General features: G+C 42.1%; 1 protein-coding gene across 1 annotated transcript in view; it reads right to left on the bottom strand.

Annotated features, from left to right (window-relative positions):
• ARNT2 (aryl hydrocarbon receptor nuclear translocator 2) overlaps nucleotides 1–6,975 on the bottom strand; it is a gene marked incomplete at both ends in the record, with an annotated part of 102,918 nt that extends 95,943 nt beyond the window's left edge. Inside the window, one exon of the mRNA XM_082488846.1 lies at nucleotides 6,945–6,975. Coding sequence (XP_082344972.1) covers nucleotides 6,945–6,975 — 31 coding nt within the window. The remainder of the gene's footprint in view (nucleotides 1–6,944) is intronic.
• Between the last annotated feature and the right edge of the window lie 17,804 nt (nucleotides 6,976–24,779).

The following is a 24,779-nucleotide window of genomic DNA, read 5'->3' on the forward strand; positions in this document are numbered from 1 at the left end:
TCAATATGTAGAGTATCCAAAACAAAGGATTTCCCTTTCTCCCTGTGCAGATGGCTTTGCCCAAGGAAGACTAGCGTGCTTTGGGTACAAAAAAAGGAAATTACATCTATCTTGAAAACAGCTTCTAATTCATTACCCGTCGCATGACTACGGCCATTAATCCATGTAAACAATAAAACTAAGATCCATTTGAAATTTTGACTACCCAAATTAAAGTCTGAATCAGCTCTTGTTAAAAAATTGGCATTCTATGTTTGGTACTGAAGTCTCAAACCATGTGATTTATGCACTTTAAAGGACAGATTTTGCTGAAATCCTCTAACATTTTGTCACAGAGTAATTCCTTCTGGAGTAGCCAAAAAGTGGGTATTTGGTCCATGTGGGTTTATTCAATCAATTAATTTTCATTTGGATTTTTATTTTAAACAATGGAGGATGACGAATGATTAATTTTGTGAAGTTTTTTCTTTGCTACCAATGTGCATCTATCTTACTTGGGTTATAATCAGAAGCTAACTAAAACGTACAAATGCAGCCTTATAAAAATTTTCTTCTCCTCATTTGACAGGATGATTGATACAGATGGGGTGACAGGAAATGCTTTACATCTGAACAAAGGAAATACTGTTAGCAAGAAGTAAACTGTACCAATAGTTTATACAGCAAGAGCCCACCCAAGATTCTGAAATTTCAAAATTTTTGCCTGTATTGTCCAGCCAATCTAATTTTTTTGCACAGATTATCTTACAGAAAGGGTGAAGGAGCACCTCTGTCTCTGCAGATTTCCTTCCCACATAACCTTTATTGAGCACACTCTTACAGTCAAGAGAAGAACGTGGCTTGGGTCGGTGTCTGCACACTTCTGCACCCAAGGCAGCGTCTCCGCGCTCCACAGTGCTCACCAGACTGAACAGCTCATCCAGAGCCAACTCATCTATCTCTAAACACTGCTGACCACACAGAGACACTTTGCTATAGACAGACTGGAAAATTTGTCAGAGATAACAAGACCTGAGATCTAAATTCCCATGTCTTAAACCGAGACCCCTCTTTCCCTTTTCTATTGCAAATTTTAATAACACTGTACTTTCTGCAGGTAGCACCGAATTAACACATTTTCCATTTTTACTTGTCAGTTATGAAGCAGTAAGCCCCCAAAAATTACCCTAAACGACACACATATCTGATCTTCACAAGCCATTTAAGCATAATCTCCGAATACATCTTCATAATGACAGCCCCATTTCTGTCCTCTTAATAACAATAATCACTACATCAACAGTGTTATTTTGCCTTGACTGTTTTGAAAAGGCTATTTTTTTTCCTTTGCTACCTAATCTCTATAGCAATTTTTCTTACTGGAAAGAAAAATCAGCAATACCATCTGGTATTACAGAAATCAGCAATATCTATTTTGTTTTGCATTTTTATTAAGAGGCATGGGGAAACATTATTCTATTTGAAAAAATGTTTGGAACTAACCACAAGCTACATATGCAAATTTTAAATAAATATTCCGTGATAGAAGAGATATCCTGAAATGAAATCTTTTGTATGCTCTATATATTAGAAATATCAAAAAATGAGATTTCTTCAATGCAAGTTACTGTCTGGTACACAGTCCTGAAGGACAAAACATTATCACAGAACAATTCAAGAGGCACTATCATCTCATACTACAGTTTGACTGAAATAAGGACCAATTCTGCAGTAAGAAAGATATGTAAATACGAGAAGAAAAAGATCTGCAATTTAAACCTCCCATTAACTAATGAGTGTTCCATTTTGGACCTCTCAGAGTGGGTCCTGAGGAGGGCCATGAAGATGATCCGAGGACTGGAACACCACTCCTCTGAAGACAGTCTGAGAGAGTTGGGATTGTTCAGTCTGGAGAAGAGAAGGCTCCGGGGAGACCTTATAGCGGCTTTCCAGTACTTGAAGGGGTCCTACAGGAAAGCTGGACAGGGACTTTTTACAAAGGCATGTAGTGATAGGATGAGGGGGAATGGCTTCAAACTGGCAGAGAAGAGATTTAGATTAAATATCAGGAAGAAATTTTTTACTCTGAGGGTGGTGAGGCACTGGCACAGGTTGCCTACAGGAGCTGTGGATACCCCATCCCTGGAGGTGTTCAAAGCCAGGCTGGAGGGGGCTGTGAGCAACCTGGTCCAGTGGAAGGTGTCCCTCCCCATGGCAGAGTGTTTGGAACCAGATGATCCTTAAGGTCCCTTCGAACCTAAACCATTCTATGATTTTTGAGACCTCTGTTTTAATATTATCTTAGTAAGAAGACTACTTTTTTGCATCCTGGAAACATCAGAGCCCGTTACGACCTACATCACTGGAACACTCCATTTACTTCTCAGGATGCTGTTAAATTGATTTTGGAGTTTACTGGGTAGTCTATATTATAATGAAGGGCAAAGTTGCTACTACTGCAGCAATGAAACAACAACTTTTCGGGCTTCCAGTTGAAAAGACAATTTTGAAATCTGAAACACTGAAGTAGGGTTTTTTTTTTTAATCGTCAATTTCAAAGCTGTAGGAAAGCTAAAGAAGATAATGGTCCCGATTGTCTACTTCAGAAAGTCAGTTCCTTTGGGAAATATGGAATGGGCATCATAAAGAAAATTTGTCCACAGCACTTAATATCTTAGTAACTTGAGTGCAAATGTAAGACTGGCTAACAGACTATTTGCTTCTCAGAATGTCCAGCTGAAATGGGAGAATGACTTATCTCCACTTAACTCCCAAGTCAAACAAACACATACAAACAAAACCAGCTCCCAGAACCCAATGCACTTGCCTAAAACAAGAGCCCAGATGCAGGGCTGAGTTACAAGTTTTTGCTGATATGACATAAAATTTGCTGTTAACTCATTACAAACTGAAAGTAAAGACAGCTTATTTAAACATCTTTGTTCAAGGTTCAGCCCCAATTTTTTTGTATCTTCGGTTAGGCATAGGCTGAACGTGACCTCCATCAGCTCCTGTGGTTGTAATAGTAATGTCTTAAGCCACAGCAACTCCTTTCTCTCATGGCCCATTGACTCCTTCTGTCTCCACACATCTCTAGTAGATGGCCTTCTCGGGACATGTTGTTCTCCATACCTTTAGACTTTGAGCTCTCTGCTCAAAAAGAAATCACTAAAGGAGCTTTACTGATTATGTGAACAATCCAGTTACTAATTTTTTTTCTAATTAAATATAAGAATACAATCCCAAGGATTCACAAAATCTTAAAACACAGCCAAAAATGCATCCTAAGGGATCTGCCCTCTATTGTAACTTTGAAATCCCACGATTTCATGAGCTTCTGGCATTTGGGAATACATCTGTGGGTACCACCCAGGGCAGCCCTTCCATCTAGGGACACCTCACCAGGAAGAGCTGAAAGGACGTGACCAGTTCATTTCACATCACTTGATCACAGCAGAAAGTTGCCACTCTGGGACCACCCGTCAGACTGAGCCAGATTGGAACTCATCACCCAAGACCAAGTAATGTCTCAGGAAAAGAAAATGTTGAATTCATTAAGAGTTTTATGTTTTCTTCTGAACTTGGCTAATACAAGAGTCACCACATCATGTACTTAAACCATGACATGCACTCAAGTTAAGCAAAATTTGACCCCAAAGTACCACCAGTTACGGACAAGTTTGCATTCCAAAAATATATACATTTAAAACAGACATGGCACTAACTTACTTTGCTGCAAGCAGTAATTTATGAAATGCTTGTTACACCTCCACAATTTTTTTGTTCTTAAATCCCATTTAATATGCCAATCTTATTTCAGGAGGAAATAAATTAACTCTGATGCTTTGTGCCAATGCAGATGAGCTTCCCACACACCTGTATTGTGTTTCACACTTCAGTTAGTCATCCAGATTACGACAAATGAAAAAAGTACTTCTAACCAGATCCCATTCCCCAGGCTAAGCATGTAGGGAGAGGAAGAAAGAAGACTATCTCATAGACACACACACCCCCCCCCCCCCCCCCAGTTCTGTAAGCGCGATGTCTGGTTACAGCTATGGATGAACACCTTCACCAAAAAGAACTATGAGTTTAGATCTAACACAGCCCAGGAAGCCCAGAGAGGTGGCCTTACCCCCACCAAAATTCAGTACCTAACACTGCAATTCCCATGAGCAGTAGCCAGGATGGGCTGCAAACTACTCAGACTCCTGTGAACTTTCATAACTCAAACCCTACATTAAAAAAAATCAGTGGGAAAATGGATAAATCTGTACCTAATGCAAGAGGGAAGATTCTGCTGCAGAGTAGTGCATGGTTCTGTTCCAGGAGATCCCACACTGAAAGGCTTTCACATCCAGAATTACAGAACACCCAGCTTTTCTGTCGCCGCTAATCCCCACTCCACTATCTAGAATATGACTAAAATCACATGTATTTGTATTGTGGTAGCTGCAAGTTAACGTCCTGCCTAAATTATCAACTGTTATTAGAACCCCAGACAATTGCTTAATAAAAATTTAATCATATTGTAATTTCTAATCATCATTAAAGATGCTTAACAAGTTAATCTCTCTATTGTGCTCCCCTAATATCGCGGATCAGAAAGTCAACGGGCATAAGGCGGCATAGCTTCACCAATACTAATAGGGCTACTTTCACGTTACTCCAGCTGAGGATCTGGCCCCAAGAGAAAACAGCAGTATTAAAATCCTCTCACTACAGCTTTTGATTGTTCCTCTGCATTGCTTTGCAGTTAATCCAAAAAAATAACAAAAGCAACAGATCATGACTTAAAGCACAGCACAAATCGAGGTATTTCATGCGGCTCTATCTTCTGCTGTCCGTGGTACAGCCGATGCAGCACTGAGCTACAGATCGAAGGTCTCCTTTCCTCACCTCTTCACAGCTCAAAAACTCCTCATTTTGACTTTGTCCACACATAGCTACATTTGTCTGACAGAAACGCTCACGCACAGAAAGCGTGGGAGGATCGTTACCAGCCAGTGAAGCTGTCTTTCAGCTCAGATCTGTTCCAATTGCCTAGACGAGGAGCAAAACAATGCTCTGTAACCTCAACCTTGCAGAAGTAAGTATTGGTTTACTTCAGGAAACCAACACATTTCCACATCCTTGCAGTGGACCAGCAATCTCTGCTTAAGAGAGTTTGAGGACCACACCGCAAGTCAACTTTAACTGTGTCCGGGTGCACAGAGATGCATACAGCCAACACACTTGGCTCCCATTTGCCTCATATTTTTTTATGTCTCGTCAATAATCCCATAACACTCTCTAAATTCACAAAGTGGTCACAGGAGAACAACTGTGAAGCCCTACTCTGAGGCGTGCGTGCCACACCTCCTGCAACGACATCTTTTTGTGCCTTCACCTGCAGGCAGGTGAAAACAGAAAGAAGAAACAGTTGGTGCAAAAGGGCCACCAGGCTCTGCTATAATTCAGTGGTTTCACCTCTAAGTGGCCAGGGCTGTTCCTTCTATGCATAGGCTGGATGGGCAGATAGGAGAATGGCAACCCAAACCTTAGTGAAAAAAGGCTGTTCTTATCCTGCTTTGTCCGCAAAACATTTCACTGATTCCAACTAAATGTGCACGCAACAAAACTCTCCGTTAGCATGCACGACATGGTATCCTGGAAGCTAAATAATATTCATTTTAATAACCTTCCATTAAATATTGATTTAATATGTAGAATTCCAATATTAAAACTTAATCTGAATGGCAAAGATCTGTTCTTGCTTACTTTATTGACACTTACTAAACCAAAATGTTTATATCATAATATTTACTTTCAGTCTGACAACCATACAACCAACTACAGCAGGATTTAATCTAAAGAACAGCCTTTAAACATTAACTGGCATTTACTCAAGCAAGCCCTTAATTGTCAGAACTGAACTAGACTCTACAAAAAATGACAAAAAGTGATCAGATATTAAAACAAGTACAACTGGAATTCAGCTTTGATATAAATATTCTTCATTAGTATTGAGCCCAGCGCAAGATCTGTTGTCCCACTTATTTTTAGTGTGGGACACTTGCTGATCCCATGCTAACTTGATCCAAGTACATCTCCAAAATACGTACTATGGCGTTTCATCCAGACCCGTTTTACTCCATCACGCACTCAACAAAATCGATGTTGCACCTCAAAGACAGGTTGGCACAACGCTGGGGAACGTCTTCCCTCACGAAAAATTCAAAGAGAAAATTTTAGTAAGCGTCTCCTCTTAACAAACGTGGTCTTCACGGAAAGTATTTATTTCATCCTTTGGCAAGAAAAACACATGCACGGCGGAGACCCGGCCGGCACCCAGGTGCCCTGGATGCCTGTTTTGGTTCCAAGCCGTGCTTCCCACGCCGGTTTTGCTTCCCGACAATGAACCGGGCAGGAAAAGTCAATATTCCCACCAATTCCCAGGGCAGCCAAACCCCACTGCCCCACTCAGGACCACCCTTCCTGCCCGGCCCGGGCTGGGGATCACACCTCCCTCCTCCTCCTCCTCCTGCCCCATGACCGGTATGCTTATGCAAAACTCTTCGCTTCTGCGGCGCCTTACACCCAACGGCGGCAAACGCGGGGCCGGAGGAGGCGGCCGGACCCCTCCAGCCCGAGAAACCCGCCGAGGGCTCCCGGCTCTCCGCCTCCGCTCGCTCCCCGGGCGGGCGGCTGCTGGCCCGGGGCGGCCCGGCTCTCCCCGCCGCCGGCCTCACGCCCCCTCCGGCCCGCAGCCAGCGGCGGCCGCCGCCGGCCGGCGACGAGCCCGGGAGCGGCGGGGGCTGCCCGCCCTCACGGCTGCGGGGACCGCGCCGTCCCCAAGGGCGGGTGTGTGCCTATGGCGGGGGGAGGAAAGGGAGAGGAGGGGGGGGCGTGTTGTGCGGCGGGGCCACATGGGGCGAGACGGACTCCCTGCAGCGCAGGGGGCGACGGCAGCAGCAGCTACTCACCGGGAGGGTTTACCGCCGCCGGCGTTGCCATCTTGTCTCTGAGAAGAATTAAGACAAATGCAAGAGGGGAGGAGGGATGCTCTGAGCAGCCCAGGGGAGGCGGGGGAGGGGAAGGCAGCCGGCGCCAGGGCGGGCCGGGAGGCGCGGGGGCGGACAGAGCGGTTCCCGCCCCGGGGCCCGGCGGCGGCGCTGCCCGCTCCGTGCGGGGCGGCCCAAGATGTCCGATGGCCCCCGCGCCGCGTCTGCTCATGCGCCGCCCGCAGTGAGCATGTGCCGGGCGGCCGCACATGTGCGCTGGGCCCGCGCCCGCCGGAGACCGGGCGGGACCCCCTCCCCGCGTCTCGGGCCGCAAGGAGCGGGGAGGACGTGCCCGTCGCCCCGGTGCCAAACCAGCCGCCCCCCTCGGGGCTCGAACCGGCGGCCCCGGTGCGCGCGCCTCCTCACAGGGCGCGAACGCCCCTGAGGGAGAGGACGCCGGCGGCGGCCCGCCCGCGGGCAGAAGGGCGCCGGGCGGCGGTTGTGTGCTGCCCGCCGCCCCCAAAACGGAGGGGGGGCGGTTGGCGGGCTGCCTGTCATCCCCAAAATTGAGGGCCCTGCTGAGAGGGTGCGTGAGGGGAACCATGACGTACCGCCTTTGGAAGATGGAAGGGGGACAGAGCCCCATGAGTCCATACAATTCCAACGCTTCCTCCGCTTGGGGTTCCCATTTCTGTGGGTCCCCGCGATCAACACATACACTGGCATAGGGCTGGTGATCAGCTCGGCCCTAAAGCTTTTTTGGGGGGAAAAGAGGAGCCGTGGTGTCTTCTTCGTGTTACACTAAGCATATGTCTGACTGCAAGATGGAGAATTTGGTGCTTCAAATGGGTAGTGCTTGAGAGAAACGTCTTAGTCCTTTGTTAATAATACTAATTTCCTGGAATTACAAAAAAAAAACCACAAAAAACAAAAAAACAACTCTTTCTTGGAGTTCTTAAAAAAAGTATACAAGCACCCAGAGAGGGGTCATTCTGTGCTCCTTGGGGTGTCCCTCCACAGACAGCGTTTTACCTCACCCCGTGCTCGTCTTCAAGCTGAGCCGTGCAACCGAACAACCCATCCTTTGGAACTCACTCACCTCACATTTTAAGGCTTTCCGTTACAAACACAGGGACTATACATACACTTTCGATAAAATCTGAGATTTTTCTCATCACTTAGGTCTTTAAAGGAAAAAAAAAAGGTATCGTAGAATTAACAAACCGTGAGGTTTGTGAAAAGCGACCAGTGTAATAACTGCAGCAGTCATGTGTGGTATGTATGTAATGCTGAAAAAAAAAAGTATATTTTGATGGCTTTTTCACAGCCCTGGAATGGTGGGAAGGCCTGTTAATCTTTAAATGCCTCCCTGTGGCTGTGCGCAGTTGCCCGGAACAGCCCTGCAGAATTTTATGGGAGCACTCAAAATGAAAAGTTGCAAATTATTCCCTGGCTTTGCTGAATAAGTAACCTGAAACAGTTTAACCATTAAGATGTAAATTGGCAGGAAGATGGAGAAAGCGTGGAGGCTGTGTTTACACGTTTGCTGTAGATGAGTTTAATCAGAGCACCATTAAACGTTCCTGCTTATTGAGAAAGTTTACTTTATCTTTGACTTATTGTGCTCTTGCCAATCAGATGCCGAGCTGGTTTTCTAAGCATCTTACTGCTTTAGTGCCTCCTGATGCTGTGGAGTTTTGGATGCTCAGCAGACATTCTTCATTCTTATCTTAAGGCATTTACCCTGCTGATATGAGTAGATTGTGTTATTATCAGCAATTTTGTAAATACAGCTTATTTTCATTCAGATAAAACTGCGCTTTTGTGGTTTTAGAGAACCTTGGTGACACTGTTGCTAGATTCTTACCTTTAGTGAGGAGAGCACCATTCGGAGTAGCGTATCCTGCCTCAGGAAATGGCATCGCTCAATTCCTTTAGGCTTCTGTAAGTTTCACATTTGAATCGCAGAGGTAATACTGCTCATGAAAGCTTTTCCATAAACCTCTGTTATGTCAAGTTACATACATACGTAAAGGTTAAAGGGCCAAACCCCTAATACCATAATGTTAGTAAAATACCTTATAAAACCATAATTTGTAGCATTAGGCACCTCTGATGTGTCCTCTGAAGACATTTACAAGTATTCATGGGTTAAACCTTATCTGTCTCTTTTCAGAAAAGCGTTAATATTTCTTATTTCCTTTCTATTTTAGAGAGAAGGAAGCCACCCCGGAAAAAAACAAACCCAGAGAGATCTGACAGTGCGCGATCATCGCTGCGGACAGACGTATGGAATAAGCCAAACAGCGACTGAATAACAACCAATGAAACCATTCAACTGTGTGCGCTGTCCCCTCGCGTAACGTCCCATGAGACATTAGATTAGCCCAGAAAGAGTGCATTACAGCCAGTATATTTGATATTGTGCTCCACCTAAATAAGACCTTAGGGCTTAGAATGGAACACGTTCTGTCAAATCTACTGTGATTCAGACATAATTATGCAAATAAAGCTTCTTTTCTTTTTTGTTTGGTGTGAGCTTTGTTGACTCGCTCTGCTCGGTTCCACACGCAATTCTTTGTTCACTTAAACAGATTGAGAAATGAGATTGATTTTTCTCCTCCCCATCTTCTCGATCTCAATAGGCGGTGTTAGCAGAGTCTTTCAGAATCCTTGAAACAATCCAGAAATGAATGGAACTATTCTCTGGTTAGCGGTAACAAACGACTTCCTTGCTCTCTCATGCTGAGCCTTTCCGTATCTGTGGTGAGATCTGTAACACTGGTAACTGAAGAGAGAAACCGTCGCCACTCTTAAAATTATGTTCTAATAATGATGGAAATGCATGCTCTGTGTTTCACTTTCGCTGTAATACAAAGAGCACGTACACAGTAAAGCATGACACCACTCTAGTTGCCGAATTTGTGTTTCTCCAAGTTCATGCCAAGCCGTGTACCTCAAAAGCCTAATTCCTATGGCATGGGGGTCCCCGTAATAAAAGCAGAGGCAGCGCTGGGCTCTATCCCTGTGCATGCTGAGAGATTAAACAGCACTGTATCAATACCAAGCGCAAAATATAATACTCATGCAAGACAGCAATATGCAAAATTTTTACTGTGCATGTGGCACAACGGGGGGTGCTTCACTTACCATGTTAATACAATTACAAACAAGTGTTGACATGATGTGTAGCAACAGGAAAGTAAATGAATTAAGAAAAGTGATTTTTATCTCAATCTAGTTATTACGTACCAGACAATGTCTATTAGGTGTCCTTACAATGATTGTTTCCAATTTAGGGGGTTATTATTACTGACACTTGCACTCAGCGTACATGTGTATTCTGCATCTTGGCCCTAGAAGTAGAAATAGATCAGCTGAGCACCGCAGCGTGCCATACCTGCCGTTCATTAACACCTTTCCTTTGAAAGGTCAGCACTGGCCTGCAAATTGGGAAACTGAACTTGTACCTTTCTATGTGTTTCCATCACGTACCGTGCACTAATAATTTCTAAAAGATTTTTCTTTTTTAAATGGAGAAAAGTTGGTGCATTTTTTTTTTATTTCATTTGAAAAAAAATTGAAGTCTTTCCACAATGGTTTACTCTGTGTGAACGAGTAAAGTGCAGGAGCAAAAATCACAAAAGAAAAAAGTAATAAATTGAAGCGAATGAGAATATGTGTTCAGTGTCAACAATGGATTAAAAAGAGGTCTTTGGCTTTTCTTATCAATTTATGGCAATTCCACTTTAACAGAACTGAAAATCGAGGTCTGAAACCTTGAACCTACAGTTGCCCAGTAGAATTTTCTTTTCTGGGGACATGAAGAAGCTAAGTGAAGTTTCAGACATTTTAATCCAGTATAATCAAAGCCAGGGACATTTTAGCAAAGTCTTTTACTTTAATAAGACCTCCCAGCTCCATTCTTTGTTCTGTGTTTGCATTGTAATTGAGTTAATATATTACACCAAATTCATCCAAAAAGTCTTGGACAGTTTGTAACAAGCGTGATATATGTATATTAAGCAACCCCATCCACCCAAGTCCTCGGAACTGGAACATTACATGCCCTTTTTAAATTTGTTTCGTCACGTATGGATGACCACACTTGCCTAAATATGCTATAGAGAAAATGATGACATTTAAAACATGAACTATCATAGGAAGGTCTTAAAAGCGTTTGTTAAGGAAATTACAACCTTGTTCTTTAAAGTATCCCATATAATTTAAAAGAAAATGGTATTCTTCCTATAAAATGCAATAAAATACCTTGATAAGAATGTGGAAGTTATATTAATCTCAATTCAGTCCTGGAGGTATAGAAATGTAATTTCTATGATGTTCTCTACCGTTATTGCTGTTAAATTCTGCAGTGCATTTCCTTTAGGGAAAATTACCTTGAATATTAGAGAAACCCTCCTAAAGGTGAGATGTCTGTGGCAGAAGTTCTCTTACCTGAGAAATGTAACTGAGATCAGACAAGTATTCCTATGCTAGTAAAAGTATGGACTTGGAAACAAACACGGAGGCATCTTTCCTCTCCTAAATTCAGCTCTAACATTTCAAGCTTCTTCTAAGTTTGTATAAATTTAACCTCATATTAACAACTGAAATTGAAGCAGCGAATCTTGATGATCAAGCCTAAGAGAGCAATAGTTAGTGTAAACACATTAGCACATAACTTGTTTTCTTTACAGTGTTTACTAAGCAGATTTGATTTTATTTCCTGATATTAACATCACTCTCTCGCAGAAGCACTGCCAACAGTAGACACCATTAAGCTGATAGAGGCTGTTGGTGGCTACCTCAGGCAGAACTGACCACAGAGCATATGGGAATGTAGTTTTCACAGTGCATACCTAATTATATCCCTGAAACCATTCTGTGAAGCAATCGGGTGAAACCCAAAAAGCTATAAACGATACTGGACTGCTTACCAAAACCCCAAGACATGAACAAAAAGATAGATCCCAGAAATAGCACTGGGGCCTGAATCAGCAAACTGACACGGAGATCAGAACTACGTGAGTAAAGCCTTTTCCCCTAAAATGCCACTTTGAAAAAAAAAAAAACAAACAAACAAACCACAAAAGCTTATTCATTTGAAGGGATGTGTTTCTGGCATATTATAATCAGGATATTATGATTTAAAGCATGAGGCGACTGTTGGGTTGGAGACACCGAATCATAGAATACCAGATTGGAAGAGACCTCAAAGATCATCTGGTTCAACCTTTCTTGGCAAAAGCACAGTCTAGACAAGATGGCCCACCCCCCTGTCCAGCTGAATCTTAAAAGTGTCCAGGGATGGGGAATCCACCACTTCCCTGGGGAGATTATTCCAATGGCTGATTGTTCTCATTGTGAAAAGTTTTCCTCTTGTGTCCAATCAGAATCTCCCCAGGATTCACTTGTACCCATTACCCCTGGTCTTTTCCATGTGACTCCTTGTAAAAAGGGAGTCTCCATCGTCTTTGTTTCTGGAGAAACAAATATGCACATTACTATCAGCTCCAGTAAGACGAAGGCTTTCTTTGACAATTCTGCCACTGTGTGACATCCCTGCGACTTGTTAGCCCTATAATACTGAAGTAAAAAATTAGTCAGTTTAATAAAAAACAGAGCTGGTCTTTTGTGCCGAGAAAGGGTCTTTTTTCACTCGCTGCTCTGGGTGGGACCACCAAACTGCCAGTTTCCCAAATTCCTGCTGCCCTATCTGCTCTATTACAAAGCCTGTGAAGGCAATAAAATGGAAAGATTCAGGTAATGTAGCACCCACACATCTTGACAGAAGCGTTTCATTTCTTGGTTCATGATTTCTAGGTTTACAACAATATCTTTAGAATTGATCTGTCTGTGATCCACAAAAGATTGATACGTTCTGACATACAATAAAACTAACGGTAGGACTAGGATACATTTACATTTATGGCACTGCGGTTTGAAAAGTATACTTCTAAGAACATGGTATATTAGAAAAATACGGCTGCCAAATTGGTGGAGGCCTTTGCCTTGTTTGAAATGAGAATATATGAAGAGTATCAAATTGGTAAGTTTTATAAACAACATTTTATCCTCTTTGCAGAGTTTTCTTTATCTCATCAGAGAGATTTACTGAGGATCGTAAGCTGCAAAAAGACTAAAATGGCAGAAAATCTCTCACAGTTAATTGCAACAGAACGGTCTGAGTCCCATGAGACATAGAAGGCAATCTGTATCCTAAGGAAAATAAGAAATTATGAGGAATCTGAAGCATGCTGTGCTATTTCAGTTGAGCACAGGACAGCTGGAAAAAACAAATATGTGAAGGAAGTGGCTGCCTGATATTTGCCCTCTATTCTAATGGGCTCCTTCTCTGCTTTCTTTAGCCCCTCTTTCTCCAGCTGCGCGAGATAACAATTTCCAAGAACCATAAAAGCGAACAGAAACACATGCACTTAATTGTCTTATAAATTGAATTATGATTTATGACAGGTTGTAAATTTCACAAGTAAGATATTATGCGAATTCTCAGCAGACCCTTTCATTTAAAAGCTCGCACAAAATATTTTTGGTAGCTTCCCACTTGATTTTATTTCTGAAATAGACGAACTGAACACGTGTACCTGTGTCTCAAGGACCAGGCAGTACACGCTTAATTATGTTCAAAAATGTAATCCCTGAATTATGGAATGCAGCATAATTCATTTCTACATTAGCAAAAGTGTGCTTTAAAAGTGATGGAGCATCCCTTACCATATGCTTTATGGTTCTTGCATTTGCATTTACAAAGAAGGAACAACCATCTTGAATATTTTAATAGCTGGATATATAGCCACGGATCATTTTTCTTTCTCAGCCATCCTATCAGATCACCTCAAACAGAATCTGATTCTTTGACCGTATCTGCTAACATACAAAAATAAACATGTATTTGTATACTTATGGTTAAAAACAGTTGCCAATATATAAGAACTAATCAGAAGATACACCTGGCAAAGCATTTTGTTTCTGACAATGTCCACAAGCTCTGCAGTGCTTGAGAAAAGAGGGTAAAGACATGGTAAATACCGAGTTACACTTCCCTCTGCTGTACTCTTGCAGCTTCCAGCAAACTGCGACTAAGGGAATTCAGGAAGTAGGAGGTTTCATCTGCATAATTAAAACCCCTCTTAGCATTAGCCCAGTGTTCTGAATTAATTGTAAAATGTCACATCAATTAATTTCTATCCAGCTGGGCTGGATCATGTATTGATCCCCTCCAACAGGAGGCTGACTGTCAGGATTTTAAACAGTGGAGCGATAGAGTTGGCACACAGATTCCTGTTCCGTAGCTGCACCTTTTGGGGCAGGGGGTAACGGTGCAGTGCAAACAGCACTGCCAGGCGCACGGAGATGAATGCTTATAAGAAAGTCTGTGGAATAGCAATGCCTAAGGTGTGTGCTTTGAACTGGACAAAATAGTAGGGAAATCTGTCACAAAATATCCTGCGTATCCAAAGACTGAAATGCATTTTACTGTGTTCACCTCGTCTGGATTCCCTATGACCAAGTGTTTGGTCTCCACAAAGTTGTGTTGAGGATAAGGCTCCTGGACAATATTAGGCTAATGCATTTGGGGGGGTTGGAAGCAGGAAAATAAATATCTTCCTTTTCCCTCTCATCTTTGTTTAAGAGAAAAAGAAGAAAAAATAGTTCACTGTTTCACAATTCAATCTCCATATTGCAAAACGCAATGTGACGGGGGCTAGGATGATACTTTGGGCTTTTCCCGTTTGGCTAGCAGAGCAATTCCCGCCTCTGGGAGAGCCGCAAGCTACTGCTCCAGAGCAGCCCTGTTCCTGCGTGCGCCTGGACTTCACTCCAGGGCAGAGTGCTCACAACAAACTGGGAAAGGAGATACCTTTAAAGCTTTGTCGGTGGGATGCAAGCAGGACACTGGTTTTTTGTACTGCCTCTTTCATGATGTATTTTATCCCATCCATTGGTGCGAGGCAGAAGGACAGAGACCAGAAGAACAGTGGTGGACTGGTGACTAATTCTTCAGAGCCTGAGCTATCATTTCATAATGGGATGTTTACAGGTTTTGTCAGGGATTTCTCATTCTAAGCACGTTGTTCTTCACCTCAAAGTTACGATCTATCAATTAGAGTATTGAACGGTGATGGAAGGCAAAATCAGAGAAGGGGATTTTTGAGAAATGCCCTTGGTGCATTGGAGCTATAGATGGCCACAGAGATTATGCTAATTCCCAAACCCCAGTAGGGAGGATATTAAAGCTCTGCAGCCGGATCTGTCTGGACAGGGCTAGACGTTTTCCCCCATGCTACAGTGACATTGCCAGCGTCCATGGCGGTGACTGTGGGTGACGGAGACAGACCAGAGCGCTGAGCGAGTGCAGGAGGGAGCTATGTGAAATGTGGTCAGCCACAGCCTAAGTAATAACATGGGATCACAGGAAAGTACTGTCCCCAGCGCTTCCTGGAATGGTGCCGGACACAGCTGATCCTTGGCTAAATCTGCCTTTAATCATACTCAGCATCAGTATAGTGCTTCCTCTGCCTGGAACGGGTGATTTCGGTAGAGAACAGCAGGACTTCTGAATCGTGATCAGGCTGCCCAAAAGCTGCTGAATGTTAGAGGAGCAGATTCACCTCTCGAACGGTCAAGGCCCGGTAATGAGAAATGTGTACACAGTTTTGACACTGTCCAATACCAAAATAAGGATTGGGTAAGTCTTGCATCCCCCCATTTACCCTCAGCTACCTCACTGAATTTAGGGTCTTCAAAAGGCCTGAGGAAACCAGACCTTTGAGAATGTCATCCTGAAATTAAAGATGGTCATTAAAAATAGGATTGAGTACTCTGCATTTTCCCAATGAAGAATCATAGAATAGTTCAGGTTGTAAGGGACCTTTACAGGCCATCAAGTCCAACCCCCCTGCAATGAGCAGGGACATCTTCAACTACATGAGGATGCTCAGAGTCCCATCCAGCCTGACCTTGAATGTTTCCAGGGATGGAAACATTCTCTCCTTCTCATTACCAATGAACACATTCTTGAGCATGTGTCTGAGGTATTTGTTGTACCTCTCACTGCCTTATCCCAGGAGCACAGGCGACCGAATAGCAGAAATGTGTCTTGAAGAGTAGCATCTGAAAATACATCTTTTCTTCCAGTATTTTTTCATGGATAACATATTGACACAGTATTTTCATACTGTCATGGCTAATATCAAATGCTGTTCTCAGACATTATTCAAATCGTTTTTAAAAAAAAAGTGAACTTCTATTAATACCATATGGAATCAGATTAGCCCTGCTGCTAAAAGATTCGCGAAGAAGGCAAATCCTTCCATCTTCTCCTGCCTAAGCAATAGCAAAATAGACATAAGCTGTGTGATTACCAGTTTGCGGGTGATAGAATTCAAGGTCATGTTGAATTACTAATCATCTAGCCATCACTTGGCAACACACAGCCATGCATGCAAAGCCCACTCCACTGCGTTGTGTCACAACAAAATAGTGGTAAAGGGGAAGAAAAATCATTTCTTAAAATACCAATGATTTTTCTGGAGTTCACACTATATTTACCCCATAATTTTAAGTACAGGTTAACTCTAAATTTTCTGATTTTCTGTATTGTGGCTTCAGAATCAAAACTCTGCCGCAGTTAAATAAAGGTTTAAGTACCCACAATTAAATGGTGTGATTCAGTGTTTTCAAGTTCTGAAGTGTGATGCTGCGGGGCATGTCTCAGGATTAAAATAGAGGAGAAGAACTCAGCGGTAACTGCTCATTTATTCCTGTCTTCACTGCCAGGCAGAAGAAATAATACTCGGTAAATTCATGGCTTTCCCTCAGCACTGGATCACATGGGGTTGGAGCTTCACTCCCAAATCATCTGACATCCACTCCATAGCTCATCAGCATCATCTTTTTGGGCAGAGGAGCTTTGGAGTATGTTCTCCAGCCAGCGGGGCTTTCTATTAATACCTGGGGCTGTTGCAGCCTAAGATAAATGAGCTCTAAGTTTCTGTTCTACCAGGATTTGGAAGTTAGACGTGCACCTCTTGCTAGCAAGGCGTCACCATTTATCGGAATGGTTTTAAGGGACATGTGTAGCGTACAGTCCTGCCTAGAACCAGCCTGGGTTTATCACTTTTCAGGCATACGTGCTCGCAAAAGGGAGGAAGAATTTGAGTTCCAGTTAACAGCTAATATCAAGTATTTGGCCAGATGCCACTCACATCCTACAGTTCTAGTGTTTTCCAAAATTAATTTCCCTTTAAAAAATGTATCTCTAGTCCTTCTTGATTACAAGCGGGGGTGGGAAAAAAAAAGTGTTAGCTTTCGTATTCGTTAAATTGCCTGAATGAGCCCCAAGATAAAGGCTGCTGACATTTCTTGAATGGAACGGTTTTTTCCAGAATCTGCAGTTTCATCAAAGTGTTCCTTTGGAACACGCCTTCTTTTGCCAAAAATATTTTGGAAAAAAGCTGGAAGCATTATTTAATTACTAATCTTATTTCAGTCATATCAAAATCATTAATTTCAACCAGAGAAAAGCAGTTAGTTTTATCTCCCATCCTTATGTGTCTGGCTTAGCCTTTTCTAATATATTTTAATAATACTTCAGTATAAAAGTCAAAATAGGATAAGTTAGAAAAGTGATCAAATACTTCTGTCCTATTAAATGAAGCAATTCTTCACAGCTTTCTGGACTTGAACGCATTTTTGTCACATCATCCCCCCTTAGAAGTCCTTTAAATGCTAGAACTCCCTAAGAAATTGCAGCTTTTAAAAAAAATACTTTGGTTATATTTCAAAATACCTGTTCTTAGCATTGATAATGTTATTGGACTGTTGAAAATATTGACATTTTTAGTTAGTGCCATTAGGTTTCAGAGTAAACAATTAAATTGCTGTTATTTTCAACAAGTCTACCTGGCCGCTGGGCTTATCCTAAGTGCCTCCAAACTCTAATTGCAAAAAACTCAGACATACCTAAGACAACAGCCAAATGGTCTGCAGAAGTTCTCAATATAAAAACCTGTAAGATAATAAAATACTGAGATTGTGGCTACAGCATTAAAAAAAAAAAAGGTAAGACTGAAGTGCAGTATACATATTACATCGGTCATCTACATTCAGTAAGAGTCTCAGTTTTAAGTATATATTAAGCTGCTAAGCAATTTCCTTTTTACCAGACCAGATTGTGAAAGAACATCTAAATTCTTCTGCAAAAATTATGTTTCATTCTGCTGCAGAGCACAAAGAACTTTAACGCACAACACAAATTGTCATGTTCTTGTCTGGGGAACAGTCTTGAAATCATTAGTCAGTTTGCCAGCATAAGGAACATAACACAGAATCTGAGAGATGCATATGGTAACAACGTTGAGTCTTATGACCAATCTGTTTTTTATAACAGTTTGTGAATACCTTTAAAGTAAATTGCATCTATTAATCTATCTCTGATTTTGGATGGGGTTTTTATCTCATGCCAATTGTTTTTTTTGCAGATTTTGATGTTTTCTGTTTTAAACGTATGTGCTGTGATCAGAATAACAGAGTAGACAGGGATCATTTAAAAAAACATTTATCATCTTAAACTGTTATTGTTGGTTTTGGAACATATCTGGTCCTTTTAACGTGTTCTCCTTAAAGAGAAATAAATGACTTCATTTTCCTGGGAAAGTCCAATTTGTTCTTGAGAAAGCCTTCATTTAGAGCTGCCTGTACTCTCTACTTGGTTCTCATTGTGCTTTTTATTCTTGTCTTTTGTTTTGCCAGTGCCCACCTCCAGGAAGGCAGTTGTGCCAATGTAACAAGACTGACCCGTGGCATACGGCAGGGAAATGTGCACCTTGTCAGAAAGGCCTGGTCCCGCGTGAAAAATTGTTTGTCTAAAAGTGTGCAGCACAGCTTTCGTTTGCTCTAATTAAAGCATTAATGTCATTGTTCTAAGGTTCTTTATATTGGGCTTATTAAGCTAAATGCCACATTTTGGAACGCAATTAATGTGTGCCTAAGCTTTCCATTTCCTTTAATGTCACAGGGGATGGATTTGATATGTTATTTAATATTTTAACAGAAGCTACAGAAACTGAGATTGGGCAAGTTTGTTATAAGTGAAAAACTAAATAGAACTCACTGAATCAACTTTTTTTCTGGCAAGAGTCATTTCTTCTGCATGTTATATTCCTTCTGTATGTAACTTACATTTCAAAATCCTACTCCTTAACAGCAAGGATTTATACCCAGTTCTGTCGGTTTACGGGCAAGATCATTTTTGTCCGTAATTAAACAAACAATAACATTCACTCAAGGGTCACGGGAGATTACTTAAATTATACAAATGTCATACAGGTGAAAATGAATGCCCAGATCCTGCTTTCATTGTGCAGGTTGGATTGTATATTAATCTATATACACCTCCACTGGAGTGGAGGATATTACTCTGAAGGCAAGGTTTAGCTGCGTAAGTGGAAGAATCAGGTCCCAAAAAATCTCTCGGGTTTGTCATTTTAAGGGGCTCGCTAAGAAGACTCATAGACCAGTTTTATCGCAGGTCAACGCAAGTGCTTGCAGGATCATGTGCCTTTAAACGTTTTCATTAAAAATAAAAGGTAAGGTGGAAATGCCAAGTTGTAGCATTACAGGTTGGGGGGTGGCTCTCCCGAAGTTCACACTCACCTACGTTCAGCAGCAGGATGGAGACAGCCAGATGTGCAGGACGCCACGTCCCTCGCTCATGTGAGGGATCAATAGGTTGGCAGGATCAATTCCTTTGGACCTCCAGGAGCTCTGAGAAAAACAAATTATCCCACAAATAACGTGACATCAACTTCTTACTGTCAACACAGTGCTGTATCACTTGCGAAGCTTTGAATCAAAGGAGAAGGTGACCAACAGGCGAGGTATGGGACCAGTGCGCCCTGTCAAAGCCCCTGCCGTTCCAGCTTGCTTTTATTACAGTGGTGAGAATTTCACATGGTATTTCTTAAAGTGCCTTCTCTGCTTCATGTTAGTATTAAACGAAATTCTGCAGTTCTTGCCTAATGAGCAAGTGCTCATTAGGGTGAGTGGTTTAAAGAATTATGCAGATGCAAGACCTTCTCATTGTAAGGAATGAGTATTAATGAACAGTAAAAGGAGACTGAGGTACTGAATATAATTTAAATCAGCAAGAGAGCAACTCCAGGTAGTGTACAAGACTTGTGCTGTATGAGTGACAGGAAAAAAGACCAAAACCGAAGAAAGCGTTTAAAAAAGCATGATGTTACTTAACTGTTAAGATTCTTGCTTACTTGCTTCAATATTTTCCCATCTCTGTTCTCCCACTGTTAACACACCGTATATTTGGCTGGTGACTGCGGCATTGAGGTATTCTAGCTATCAAGTCTTATGTTTTGCATTCTTCATTTCCATTAAGGGCGTTGCTTGCAGCTAGGAAGACATTTGGGCTCAAAAGTCTGACGCAAACAAGTAACCCTTAGTTTCACAAGGAGTCCAGAGCGCAGCGACAGGAGCAGCAGAGGGGGATGGACCGAGTTGCCCATCTTGCCTGTAAGTTAATGAAGGAACAACATGTCTGTTAATGTAGTGCTTAGGACAATGTAATTATTTTTTTTTTCTGTGTCTGCTCCATCGGTGAGTAAAATATTAATATGAGGTCAGAAATAAGACATGGATTAGTTTATTAGCAATAATAATTTTTCAATAGATTCAGTCGATTAATCCAGTTTCACTAAGGCATTATTTAGTACCGTCTAGATAAACAAGAAGTTCAACTTTGGATCTATAGAAGAGCTCAAAACCAATTCATGCGAGGGAAACCATCATTTGGATGGAAATAAAAAATCTGAGATGTTGAGGCAAATACACCACTGGTCCAAAGGATGAATACAAGGTAAATGAAAGATCTAAGATGCAAAGATAAATACAGTCCCAGTGCAAAGATTCCTGACTAATCACTAACACATGTTTGTAATGGAAAAGAGTTTAGGATCCACAAAACTAAATTCTGGCATTGGTTACATCATCGCTGATATACTTCTGAGAGACAAACAACAGTTTGTTAGTAAGAGCTTGCTAAACCAATGATCCCTAAAATATGAGGAATGTAGAGACAGTGGTATTGTTGTATTACTGTCTTATCTGGCAAAAATAAGAAATAATATATATCCAGACATGAATTTGGCTTTGACACAGAACAGCACAAAGTCAAAAAATATTTCTTTCAGTCCGGTGGAATTACATCTGACCAGCATTTCCAGAAAAGCCTTTTAAAAATCCCCTAATAAACTCAGTGGGTTATGAAGTAATGTTGGATGGCAGGCACAGAACAGCAAGAGGTAGTAATATATGTTGTTGGTTTTATTTACTTACTTATGACACCAGATTACTGTTGGAATACATGCTGGAAGAAGAAAACGCATGGACAGATAGAGACACGCTGCATTTCTGTCCTGTGGATCATATTAGAACACTCTGGGGGGAAAAATAGGGAGCCAGATTGTCAAAATGGTGTAGTGGACGAAAGACGTTTCGGCGGAGTACCTTCTTTGAGGACGGGTGTCAGAGGACAGAGCAAATACATTTTTACCTTCATATTCAGTGAGTGATAGTAGTATTAGATAGCTGCGTAAAAAGATAGTTTGCAATTTTATTGGAGCTAGGGCAGCCTTCTCTCTATCCAGCAGTAAAAATTATTGATCAAAATTAAGAAAAACTTTTTAATACATACGAAGGTGCTATATTCAGCGAGGTGCCATGAAGGAAACATAAAAGTAGACTCTCCCAATCCCACTCACGTACTGTCTCCTGGTAATAGACAATATATTGTTCCTGTTGTCAAATAGAAAATGAAATTTATAAGTGGATTGAGAGTCTTAAATACCTCCAACAAGCTGTTATGAAGTTCTTGATAACCCATCCTACCTATTTAAGCATATCACCATTAATTTATCTATTCGGATACTTATTTAGCCTTTATCTCTGTCTCCCATGTTCTATGTCACTTTTCAACAAGGCACAGATTTGTAAAAAATGTATATTTAACCCCTACGCATATTTTCCTGTCCTTTATCCAGCTACAAATGACATCAGTGTCAATGGGAAGACTCCAAATGACATCAGTCAGAGATGCTGAGTGCTTTTGATCATTAAAACTGTTTCATTATTTATTTGCAATCATTTTTTCCCCAAGGAAAAAGGATATTTTGGTGATGAGTTCAAACAATTCATTATGTTTGAAAACCAAACACAGTGCTTGGTCCTGTGGTGCTGAATAAGAGCAGGAAAAAAGCAAGAGAATTCATGGGAAAGGCTCAAGAGCTGTAGACGGAGCCAAAGCAAAAATGCAGCAGCAATCCTGAAAATCACTATTGATGGAACACAGTGAACTTCCCTGAAACCAGAGGTGCTGCTCCCGCTTCTCACACCCCTGAACTGACACCCCCTTGGTGCTGCAGCAGCCCGTGTTCCCATGTTTGTAGCCCCTACAAAAACATCCCTGAATGCAGCACATTTATTATTTTTCTTCTTGCCAGGCCCAGAAGTCTTCATGGGGAAAGGTCACTGAGGGTTATGGCTGGTTTGGGGCATTTGAGTACGAAAATACAACCGACTCTCGGGTCCTCCCCCCTCCCTGAACACCCCTGCAGGGTGTCAGCGTAGGCTCTCTGTAAGTACTGGGCAGAGCCAGAACCGTTAATGTCTTTTTTTTTTTTTTTTTTCAATTGCCCTTCAAGGCTCGCTTTGTCCAAGTCCACACGTTTCTTCCAGCGAGGATGCTGTCGAGTAACGAATCGGAGCTGTAAATCTGTGACGATTTAAGACCCGGCCTTCCCGCGGGTTTCACGGGGCTGTCAGTGCCTCCTTTGGGGGATGGCGGTTTCTCGGGAGCGGTCCTGAGCCTTCCTTTTCCCTGCCTTGGGCTGAGAACAGGGTTGGCCCTTAGCCAGGAGGCAGACACTTGCTTAGGTGGACGTTAATTTGGAAGAGGCAGATGAGCAAGGACAATACGTCACTCTGAAAACTCTGTGGCGCGCTATTTCTGATGGACTTTATAATCCTCTGCTGTGTGAGCTGGCGCAGTTTTATCTCTGATGGAAACACTTAGCTAGTTCTCTACAGACATGGGGAAAAAAAAAATAAAAAGAGCTGTTGCGTTACTCAGTACTCTGTGCTGACATTAATCCGTGGGTGGACCAGGACATCGGAACCCACGTGGACACAAACTGGGGCAGATGTGTGCCGATAACACAACCATCCCCCATTCATTTCATTGAGGGGAGAGGGAATGGGCTCAGCTACACCATAAGGGTCTGTCAGCGACTGCTCAGCAAACTGAATTATTGCCAAGGTCCACTGGGAGAATTTTAAGTACCCATAAAAATGCAATATTTATTCCAATATCCACCGAAGATTCAGGCCAAGATGGTGATCGTTCACCGCATCTTAGAAGCATATTTAGGGCTTTGTGCTCCAACTGCGCGGACTCCAACATGGAAGTCACTATTGGATGACCTCTGTTCTGCTGCGGGGTACGGCTCTCATACTGCGGAGGGATTTCCTCTCAGAAAACTTAGTATTTTCCTGAAGATTTGAACAAGAAATTCCAAGTTCAAAAGCAATAATTCAATACTTAAGTGAATCCCACTTGGATGAGCTGTTGTTATCGTTTTGTAGCAAATATTGGTGTAGCACGTAGTGGCCAACTCATTAAGACATGAAAATAATGCCAGTCCTTGCTGCGTGGAGCCTGCAGCTTGACTGACGAGCCCGAGCAGATAGCCAAGACAAATCTGTGGGATGGGGTGGGAGGCAGGCACGATGGGATTCCAAAATATCCCTAACAAACCCCAGTCAGGGAATCAGCTTCCAAAATATTTATTAAGGTTTTCAAGGCTTCAAAGATAAAAGAGTCATTCCAAACATAAACTCTCATCCCACATAGACAATAGTTGTACTTACATGCTGTTGTCTCAACGAGCTTTTGTTTCCAGTAGAAAACCTTATTACTGTTGAATACAGTTGCCGGCAGTCGAGTTAGCGGATGGGATGTTGACTGCAGAGAAGTGCTGCGTGTGGAAGGTCACAATTAATTTACCAAAGGGCTGAGTACGGCTTGTCTTAGCCTGTGTGGCTTCGAAGCAGTGTTAAAGGAAAGAAAGAAGGAAAAAGAGGAAAAAAGAGAAGGGAAAAGGCAAAAAAGCGAAGGGAAAAGGGAAGGGACAAAGAAATATGTTAAAATCAGGTTCAAACACAATGTGTTTTCCAGAGGAGTTCAACCTGAAGGAACTTACTTTCCAGACAATTTCAATGCAATACATTCTTTTACTTAGAGTTTAAGCAAAGCTTGAAGACTTTTCTTTTTCCACCAGCCAGTAATGGACAGAAACACCAGCAATTACTGCAGCTCAGCCAAGATGCAGTAGTTTGATGAGCATCACTTGGTGAACAACGGTATCAGCATTTTACCGATCCTTATAAGTAAAGCTGACAAGAAATACCTTCACTGCCTAGAAAGAACAGTCTCCCTAACTCAGGGAAATATTAGCACAAAAAAAAAAAAAAAAAAAAAAAAAAAAAGCCAAATTCCAAACTACGAGGGAATTTCAGCTCCAAAATCCAGTTTTAGAGTTCGGCCTCTTCCTTGTCCCCTGAAAACCAAACCCCGTGAAAAGCCTGGGTATCAGTGCAAACCCTTATGTTGAGGAGGGATTTCTGGTTGCCACATGCCCGGGTGCACTGGGCTTTACTTCCACCTGCTGCTGAAATACGCACTGTGCAGGGGGGAGTTTCAGCCCACGTCTTCCCAGTCTGTTC

Source organism: Vanellus vanellus (genome assembly GCF_965231255.1).
Source record: "Vanellus vanellus genome assembly, chromosome: 11".
Lineage (NCBI taxonomy): Eukaryota > Metazoa > Chordata > Aves > Charadriiformes > Charadriidae > Vanellus > Vanellus vanellus.